We start from the raw sequence: 10851 nt of genomic DNA, 5'->3' as shown, positions 1-10851 counted from the left end.
CAGTTGGTTAGATCACTATCCAGTTGAACCAGTTGAACCCAGTTAACTAGGTTCAACTGGAATTTTGACCTGGGTAGTTTCACTATATTATGGACATAAAAAGTCAGACCTCTGACAACATTTGGAAATTTCTCATCACCATTTGTTGAAATGGACATCTTTGCATGTCTGTCTATTGCCTATTAAATTGGTAAAATCTGGACTTTTTAAAGTGATAAATAACAAATCAAGCTATAAATGTAATTCAATGTTTTAGAAAGTTTTGTGTCCATTTACACCAGAGCTTAATAAAACTCTATGGTTCACATGCAGAAAATGCATGTCTTTACCCATGTCATCTTATCTTTTAGTAAATGGCATAATAAGAGTGGTAAAACATGGGCTTGAGAAATGCAAACAGAAACTAGAATTTTAACTGCCCAGAAGTGTCCCCTGAAAAAAATGGAGCACCCCTTGCACCGCTAACATTTTACCTTGCTCTTTAAGGTGTATAAAATTATGTTATATTATTTATTTCAATGGGGTTTAATAAATCATTAAATAAAACAAAATTAAAAACAATATTTATTTATTTAAAAATGTTTATTGATCAGACACTGAAACACCAGAATACAAACTCTTATACAAACTTGTGTGGAAGACAAATAAAATCAATATAAGGCCTAATGTGTTATACATGTAAAATGTTTAAATCTAATAAAAGAAAAATTCTCTTTAAAGTTAACAAGGATATATTCCAGTCATTTACTGAGAAAAGAAAAATCATGTTCAAATAGACTAATATTGTTAAGACTAGTTCTGAATAAAGAAATGATCATGGAAAGCACATAATAATAGTGAAAGTAAAAAAAGGAGTTATTTTCAGATGGATGCAAACAGAATTGTGTCATACCATAAACATTTTCTCACAAGAAATGACACCGTTACACAAAATTCAGAGACCATAGAAATTAAAATGAACCGCCAGCCAAAACAACTGGTGACCGTTTTTAGTTTCACTAGAAAGAGTGTAACAGCATAAAAGTGGGAATGGGTTTCAATGATTGTTAAAAAAAGTAGGCTCTACACAAATTGTATTTCTTGATACGAAATTCTTAATTTTGATAAAAGACTGTTTGAAATGAACATTCAGAAAAGGTATCCATCAAATTTTAATGTTTCATGTTTGACAAAATCACAACAAATTCAACACTTTTTTTCAAACTTTGATTTTTCTTAAAGAATTTATCCATTTGCTTCTACCGTTCTGAAGTCAATGTTAGATCAATGATTTACTTTAAATGTTACAAGAATACACACATCAGAAAGACCGTAACTTTTTCAGTTCTTAAAAAAAAATAACAGGCTCGAGTATATACAACTTTTAAATCATTCTTACAAAATATAGAGTTTGCATGTAAAAAAGCTGCAGTATTGTTTATTGCCAGTACAAAACATAGTTGATAAAAAAATACATTTTGTTGGATTGGATGCATCAGTACAAATACTTGAGTTTGGGAGAGTTATATTTGTTACAATCATGCACCAGGAATACAAAACTCAGGTTCACACACAATTTGGACTATTTCTTCCTCTCTTTTTGGCGACTGCTTTTTCCTTCACAAAAATCTGAAGGCTACATGAGGTTTTGAATGACCCTGAAACCAGGAAAAAATCCAGATACATCACATGCCTGAAACTGATCTATGGAACTGAATCTAGCCAGCTTCATATGACAGAGCAATTTAAAAGAAACCTTCTGAACGATGCCAGTAACTCTCCAATACTTCTAGTACTTTATATTGTCATTTTGGTGTAATTATTTATAGCTCAAAATCATGAAGAGATTTGGACATGCACAACCTTAAAAAACTCTTTTCACTTCATTCATACAAAAGTTGCTTTTACACTTAAAGTTCTAAAGATAGTGAAAAAATACTCTAATTAATAAATTTACTATTGATAATATACTTGGTCATAATACAAACAAAAATCATACCAGAAGTTTAAGGAACACGTTGCCTTGGATCGATCGAGTTGGTCTTTAAAAAGCGTTTGTTATAATATGCATATGGGTAGAAAGATGCTGTAAAAGTAGAATACAATGATCCACACAAACATGCCTCGAAATTGCACGGTTTTCCTTTGACCACGTCGACTAACACCGTGGGCCATTTATGGGAGTCAAATTTTTGACTCCCATAAATGGCCGACTATGTTAGGCGACGAGGTAAAAGGAAAACCATGCAATTTCGAGGCAAACTTGTGTGGATCATTGTATTCTACTTTTAAATTATCTTTCTAACCATATGCATTTTATAACAAACGGTTACAAACGTCTTTTTATAGACCAACTCGTCCGATCCAAGGCAACGTGTTCCTTTAAAAGAAAACGAATAGTACTCTTTACCCCAAAACAAACAATGAAAGATCAATAAAAATATACACACATGATATAGCCGATCGTTAAATTCAAAGCTCAAGGCACTAGTGTTATTATAACCATAGAGTCAATCACCATTATTAGTTAAATTTTCATATCAAACAAGAAAAAAGAACTGGGAGAAAAAAAAAAATGTTGATAGAAACGAGGGGCCAATTTCATAAAGCAAGCAAAAAATGGTGCTGAGCAAATTTCCAGCTAATTAGGGAACCAGTTACAATTAGTACAAATCACATGGTATTTTGGCTGGTAACCTGAGTCTTTCTCAAAGGCTAAATGACAACACAACACAAAACAAATTAACACACTCATTGTAATGGCCATTTAGCCTTTCGAGAAAGACTCAGCTGGGGTCGAAACAATAGGCTTTTAACTATTTGTTTTTGCATTTATACCATAGATACTTTTGGTTTGTAAGCAGTTTGCAACAGCTAATTCTATTTTCACATTATTGATGTGTGCTTAACTTCATGAATTTAGGCCTCTATGCTTGTTTAAGAACATTTATGTAACCATTCTTGAGTCATTCAGAATGCAGGTACGTTTATAGTCAGCTTAGGGTTTGTGGGTGTGGATATAGGGAGACTACATCAAGATGTGTGTCTTAATAGATGTTAAATTTGCATCTGGATAAAGAATATTGATCTTTGGTTTAAACCCATATACACCGATGTGTGTACCACTGTATAGTCAGTACTTTCCAGAGTCCTGTGAAAGTACCGAGTATACAGTGCTACACACATCGGTGTATTTGGGTAAAAACCAAAAAGTTAAGATATGTGTCTGTGTATGGGTCAAATGGTTTTGTGTGTTTAACAAAACTACAACATACATACATCTTCATTCCTCTTGGGATGTTGGCAATGGCAGTGCTTTCAAAAACTCACCAAGTGCATAAGTTTGTAACAGTTTTTCTTAGACCTGAGCACCAGGCATAAAATAGGGATACTTGGCATTTGTGAGAACAAGTCACCAATGACAAAGAAGCAATAACAAACTGATACATCAATCTTCAATTTCAAATGTCTTTGTTCTTGATAGTTAAGGTCATTGCCGGCTACAGCTATGGCTATATTGCCGCGCCATATGTGAAGTACAGGATGTCTTAGCAAGAGTCACAGCCGCAGCCGACTTAATCGGATACGTCCTTAGTATTCTTTTGACATGAAAACTCCTACAAATTGCAACAAGACCATAAGCCTTCTAAAAAAATCACTTGAATGTTGTTTGTCAATCCATATTGTTAATGGTTAACAGCTTTTAGGGGAAGTGATCTTTTCTAAGTACAAGAAATTTGGCACATACAAGCTGCCATGTGTCTGGTTGGAATTGGACACTGGGTTCAGAATACATAGAAGTAGTACAAACATCAATGGTAAATTTGCATTTTTGGAAAGACTCTTTATTAAAAAAAAATTAAACCAACCCTTAAAAATGTCCTCTCAGATGTTTGTTAAGGAGCTGCCATTTAAGCAACCCATTTGCCAAGGATGGCTGCCGCTATCAGCATTAGAAGGCTGACCTTAACGACGTTGGAGCCACTGGGCGAGTCTACGTTACATTTTTCACCTGTGCAGCACCTGCGGCATGTCCCGAACGCCTTGTTTCGGCAGTTCTCGGTTTCGACGCAAACGTCGGCCGAACATCCCCGACTGATGTACCAGATGCTGGAGTCATTCAACAGGCCACCTGACTGGAAGGTCTCAGACTAGAAAATTGTCAAGAGACAAAACACAAGAAAATTAATATTTGATGAGAAAATTTTATCTTTGAAAAACACAGGCTATTTTCATTTTTCATGAAGATCTTATCTTATGAGAGTCTATTGAAGTGTCACAATGTTTAACACTTCAGAGACCATTTATAAAATTTATATATAAAGTCACATTATCAAATCCTACTTACTATCAAATTTAACAAAAGTTTTGAAAAGAGACAAAAACAACAACTGAATAAACCTTACACTTTAAATAAGTTGTAAAAACGTGGCTTTAGAAAAACCACGGCAACAAAAAGAAAAGACCATGTAACAACAAAACATCCATTAACCAATAGTGAGAGATGAACATGTTGGTTTAACCATTGTAAAGTGTTTTAACTAAAACAAGAAAGAACAAAATAATCAAAAGTTTTACTTTTCAACCTTTTAAAGACTGAACTAAATGATGACATAAAAAAAGAAAACAGGGTCGAAAAATCTCCATTCTAAATCCTTTCTTTCTGACAATGATTCAAGGAGTAAATGAATAGCAGTGTCAAATTCCCACATTTAGGATTTTAATTAAATGATCCTTTTGCAAGCATGTTATGGATACCCAAGAATACTCGACCTGTATAACAAAAACGGCCACAGTCACACCCCACAAACCCAATGGCCTTGGTGAGTAAGAGAATAGGCTATAGGGTATAAAACTCCAGCCACCACAGCGCACACACACAAAAGGCAAGCTTTTATGATGGGCATTGATGCATAGCAAACAGTCTTTAGAAATCAGAGCCCTTCAACCATTTGTCAACCATGGTTTAACAATAGAGAGTTGGATTGTGTGATGCACTATAACTGTGTACACAGGCCTACTCCTGACTTATGAAAAAAAAAACCTGTTGACCTGTTTTATTGCTACCTGAACTTTTAGTGGCAGCCATTTTGCTTATATTCATGATGCGTAGCTCTGCCAATGGTTCAGTTTCCACATTAAAACTAATGATGATCTTCTTTATAGTGAACGTTTCTTCATGGTTCATTGGTAAAACAATTAGTTCATAGGTAAAACAATTACAACATAATAATGTATGGTATTATACTAATATCGAAGTCTTATATAGCGCACTAATCTACCAAACAAGGTACTCAAGGCGCAGGGTTGGTTAAAATAGTCGCAGACAGTGTTCATGTTTTGTTTGATCTTATAGAATGAACTGAAGTTGAGGTATGGTTTAAAGAACATTTTGTTGTTGTTAAAGAACAAAGTCATCTTCAGTTTTACTCTTTACCATTGTAAATCTGAACTAAACACTGAACTCATTCAAAAACTAAGTATACAAACCAAAACTATTCACAGAGCCAGGATATGTATGTTGTTATTTTATAAACACTTTTACTTTGGTTCAAATAGCTGGCAAAAAAAACCCTGTAGCCTTCAATGTCCCACAAAGCACAAATATTTTGCCCTAAATGTATACAGAATAAAAGTGTATATAATGATGATGTGAAGTTGATACTCACGTAGCATTGTGTTTCACAGCCAGTCACAGTATTTTCTCCTGTCACACCATCAGGATTTACCCAACAGTCCGAAGCGCGGGGGTTTGTTTCCTCTCTGCACTCATAGCAAGTAACCTGAGCTCTGCAAAGTGTGCCTAAAAATGCAAAGACAATGTACAATACATTTCATTTCAAAGATAGAAATTTGCACAGTTAATGAATACAATTTCCCCCAAATACACCAATGTGTGTTAGCACTGTCATGGAGGGGTTATTCCTCCATGGCACTGTAAGCTCTGTACTTTTCCGAGCCGTGTGAAAAAAAGTTAATTTATTAATTTTGGTTTGAAGCCAAGGACTCTCGGAAAAGCGTTTCAGTTTTAGATGCGGAGGAAAACCCAGGCTGGGACTGAAAATCCGATCCATAGAGTGCCCTCGATGGGATTTGAACCGGTGTCCCAGAGGTGGAAGGCGAGGAAAGAAGGCATATGAGATCAATCTTCTCATCGTGCTTATTTTACTAAAAACATCTTACATTTGGAACTTTGTTGAGAGCTATTTTCTTGTTAAGATTCTGCCGTCAATTTCACAAAACTCTTCCTAACTAACGACTTAGGACTTAGGACGAGTCCCAACCCTACACTGTAGCATGCAGACCTTAAGATTAATCCTAAGTTAGGACGAGTTACTCGTCCTAACTCGAGATAAGACGAGTCCTAACTCTTTGTGAAATCGACGGCTGGTCTTGTAAACTAAATTCTGGTTCAGTAAAAATGCTGAAAATACAAGCCAAATGGTCTTGCAGAATATTAACCCCAAATTTGAGGTCATGTATGGCATTGGCATTTCCATCAACAAGATAAGTACCCAGTGTCAAGGCTGATGTCAACCAATTCACTGCAACAGAATCCTCCAATGCATTTTGCTGCATTCGAGTGGTAGTTCAAAATTGTAAAAATTTTCAAAAAAGAATTCTCAAAATTGTGGGCGAGTGTAAAAAAATAAATAAAAAAATGAGGAAACATTTTAAAGGCAGTGGACACTATTGGTAGTTGTCAAAGACTAGCCTTCACATTTGGTGTATCTCAACATATGCATAAAATAACAAACAATATGTCATCGAACTTGCGAGATAATAATGAAAGAAAGAAACACCCTTGTCACACGAAGTTGTGTGCGTTTAGATGGTTGATTTCGAGACCTCAAGTTCTAAACCTGAGGTCTCGAAATCAAATTCGTGGAAAATTTCTTCTTTCTCGAAAACTATGGCACTTCAGAGGGAGCCCTTTCTCACAATGTTTTATACCATCAACCTCTCCCTATTACTTGTCACCAAGAAAGGTTTTATTCTAATAAATATTTTGAGTAATTACCAATAGTGTCCACTGCCTTTAACAATGGGGAAACATTTTAACAAGATTGGCTGTCTGAATGGCCCCTTTATTAGCGGATTACATAGAAAATAATATGATGGTTGTAATGTAATGTAAGGGTTAAATGGGTTGTGTCGTTCTGATCAAAAAGAGTCTGTGGCCAGACAATGCATTCTGAACTCTCACCCAATTACTGCACACGCACGCAAGATAATAATGATGACGCCCCTTAAAGCTAGACACGGTCTGCATGCGGGCATTAGTAACTGGGTAAGACTTCATGTTCCATGCACAGCCACAAGCAGACTATGATTATGACGCCACAGCCCCTTTAAGATTCATTTTGGTGAGCCAGGATTACATACCAATGCAGGCCAGAACAGCGAAGACAAGGTATACTGATGAATTCATCTTTTTCTTTGTAGTTTTACAGGCAAGACGGTTTCTTCTGAGATGGATATCTATAGAACAATAAAGATCAAAATTAGGACTTAAATCACACTGCAAAATATATGACACAGCACTGAAACTCCAGTGGAATGCCCAAAATATACAAGTGATTAAAACAGGCTGCCGTCAATTCGGGCAAGTTGCAAGTTTTAACACCTTGTAAAAGGAAGAATAAAAATCTTTCAAAGCATTTCATTGCAGAATGTATAAAAAAGGATAGATAATTCCCCACACTATTTCAATAAATGTTCATAAAGGCCAAGTAAAACAAAATTACCAGTTGATCGTCCAGGTTTTTCCAAAAAGAGGAGGATGAGGGCCTTTTTGTTTTTTATTTCTTCGCCAAGCATTTTAATTCAAACTGGCGACCAATTATTAAGTTTAGAGTCACCAGTTACTTTTAATGTAGGTACAGGTTCTTAAAAGATTAGTAAGTTTTGATGAAAAATACACAGAAAATTGGTCCTTTTGAAAAAAAAAATTCAAGTTATTTGTGAGGGAGGGGACGACCAATTGGTATTTTTTTTATTTGGCCCAATCTAGCTTCTTGACAGTACAATAAACATGTTTATAACAAGGGAGAAAAACCTACAGTTCAAAGAAAAGTCAAGTCATCATATCAGTGATCACACCTGGCTTATCTTAGACAAATATTTACTTTCACAGCTGAAGCTGAAGGTTTGCCACTATCATTTCCCTTCACATTCAATAAAGAAAACAGTAAAATTGGGTCATAAACAAAGCCTTTACTCCAGTCTAGAGCTCTGTCCCTTTGATTATAAATATAACTCCCAAACTATTGACCACAAAAACTTACTAAAAGTAAGATTAAGAAACACTGCAGCTTTTTGTTGATAATTTATAACATTTTGAGAAACAATTTTCTTGGTTTTAGAGAGAGAGGAGTTAAGAAATAATTCAATCTGAGAAATATTTCTGCATGAAACATATTCATATTAATCAGATTGTTTCAAAATGCTACCAACCTAGGCCTAACACTTTTTCAAATGAAATTTTCACAGGACGTAAATTTAATTGTAAAATACCGGACTAACAAATCGAACGGTTCCAAAAACAAGAATGTCCCTTTTAAGAATAATGTGAACAATAACATTTTTCTGGTGGTGTAAAAACAAAACTTTTAGTGTTGTTCAGTGTTCCCTGTTACTGGTTGTTGCCTCCATGGCGTGGTTTTATAATTCATTCATTCTTAATGGTTTTAGTTGTACTGGCTTTTGTGAAGCAATTAAATCATTATAATACCCACAAGCTTGTGAAACTAAAGGGGTGCCTTTCTTAGAATTTGTCAGATACTAATTTAAAAAACAAAATCACATGCAAATTGTGTTGAAATCAAAAATCTGTAAAGTTTTATTACTGTTTTATTACACCATAATACACATGTATTTTAAAATTGTTAAAGCAAAAAAAACAGGAAGGGGTCATCCAAAGTATAACATTTTAAAGTTTGTATATGTACAGAGACGAAACAGGTCAACTCGTACCCAAGTCAACTCGTACCCAAGTCAACTCGTACCCAAAATATTATACCCAAGTCAACTCGTACCCAAGTCAACTCGTACCCAAGTCAACTCGTACCCAAGTCAACTCGTACCCAAGTCAACTGGTACCCAGGTCAACTCGTACCCAAGTCAACTCATACCGTATAACGTACGTTGTATGCCGATACGGAGAATCCGTGCGGCGTGATTTTATAAGCGACGGGAAATAAAATTGATGTTCTACTCACTTTTATTTATTAAAAATAATACCTTCTCACGAATTTCGTTTTAAATAATGCTAGATGTTCATCTCTCTTCTGACTTTTTTTCCTTTTTTCGGTGTTTGGTGCTTATAAAGACATATGAGACATAAAAAGGGTTAACTTTTTTTTAAGTTCTTTTCTTTTTTACTAAAAAACAAACTCATTCAATATAAAACCATACAATGTATAGTACGCAAACGTTCCGTGTTTTTCTTGTTAAAGGGTTCCCATTAGAAAATTTCATGATAAAAATTCATTCAATTCATTCATCTGCGTATGTTCTGATTATCTTTTTACATGTATCTGCAACATGAAAAAAAGAAATCATTACAATGAATAAAAAAATGTATGATTTACATAACAAAAATTAAATAAACCACAATATTTATCAGTACGAGTTGAAACTCGTAATTTTGTAAAAATTTATTTGGGTACGAGTTGACTTGGGTACGAGATGACCCGAATTCTACAGAGACTAGACTGCTAGCAGATATAAGAAAAATCGATTCAGAAAAATGGTTCGGTATTCGTGTAAACATTGACTTATATACTTTGAAATAGTTCACAATCACAGCGCATGTTCATGTACGTTCTAATCCAACTTTATGGACAGGGCAAGGTTGACCTACATTATAATAATTAGGTAGATAAAAAGTTAGTGCGCAGCGGATGTACAGCGCCACTGCACCCTTGTTTTTAACATTTTGATAACGCCTAATCCTAATTATCTCGTAAGATACACGGGCAGGAAAACCTCAGCAGTGATAAAATAATGTTTGGATTATCAAGGTTAACTTAAGATAATATCAGTTAATAATAAATATTGAGATTGGTTCAAACAAGTCAAAATTAACATCCTTTTTAGACCTTACCTTCAACTTACTTTAGAGAGGTCAGCAGAACTAATCGCACACTCACACCACACCAAAACGGATAATGAACTACGACAACGAAATTCGCTGGTAAACGCTTACAAAGTTCACCCTCACACGTATTTTACAATACGAGCTGGTAACCACTCTCACTCATTCATAAACAAAAATTCTTCAGAGCAGAAGAATGCATGGAAAATTCCTCTTCGTGGTGTCGTGAGGATGCCACATTACAATTTAGGGAGACAGTTAATATAGGTTTGTTCGTTAAGTTTATATCAATAAATAAAAAGATAAAAACAAATAAATTAGAATAATTTTAAAATAAAGCATGTGTTTAATAACAATAACGTTTGTAAATATTATGTAAAACAACCACAAAAATAGTTGTGTATAAACCGTAATTATTTATTAAACACCCCTATTATAAAATGGGTTTTACCGGTGGCGTTTTATGATGAATGTTGCGAACAATGGATGGGCCTGACCTGCGAATTATTCATATATTATTATTGTAACGAATTTGGACAAAAGAAGAAGAATAAAAGATGAAAAGAAACCCCATAAGAAGAGATCAATAAATTCAAATTCTGACAATGCTTATCTACTTGCAGGGGGAAATATGTTGGAATAATTTCGGTAGATATTTTTTTTTCAACCAGCCCCAGTCAATCAGTCCCTTTTTCCCGTGTGTCATTTTGTAATTACTTGACAGCTTGATAATTTGAATTATTAAATTTTGCTTTTCGCTGCCAGCTGAGTGT

General features: G+C 34.7%; 1 protein-coding gene across 4 annotated transcripts in view; it reads right to left on the bottom strand.

Moving 5' to 3' along the window:
* Positions 1 to 563: 563 nt before the first annotated feature.
* Positions 564 to 10851, bottom strand: part of LOC139941387 (uncharacterized) — a 64097-nt gene continuing 53809 nt past the window's right edge. Inside the window, exons 2-5 of one of the 4 annotated variants that reach the window (XM_071937853.1) lie at positions 10088 to 10118; positions 7366 to 7448; positions 5649 to 5782; positions 564 to 4130 (exon numbers count right to left, since the gene is read on the bottom strand). In XM_071937853.1, the coding sequence (XP_071793954.1) occupies positions 3891 to 4130; positions 5649 to 5782; positions 7366 to 7411 (420 nt within the window). In that variant the 5' untranslated portion in view covers positions 7412 to 7448; positions 10088 to 10118 and the 3' untranslated portion in view covers positions 564 to 3890. Of the gene's footprint in view, positions 4131 to 5648; positions 5783 to 7365; positions 7462 to 10087; positions 10222 to 10851 lie in introns of those variants that run through there. The other 3 variants (XM_071937852.1, XM_071937854.1, XM_071937855.1) reach the window with 3 other exon arrangements.

Source organism: Asterias amurensis, chromosome 9 (genome assembly GCF_032118995.1).
Source record: "Asterias amurensis chromosome 9, ASM3211899v1".
Taxonomy (NCBI): Eukaryota; Metazoa; Echinodermata; class Asteroidea; order Forcipulatida; family Asteriidae; genus Asterias; species Asterias amurensis.
Note: the sequence above shows the minus strand (reverse complement) of the source record. Positions and strands in the feature narration are given on the sequence as shown.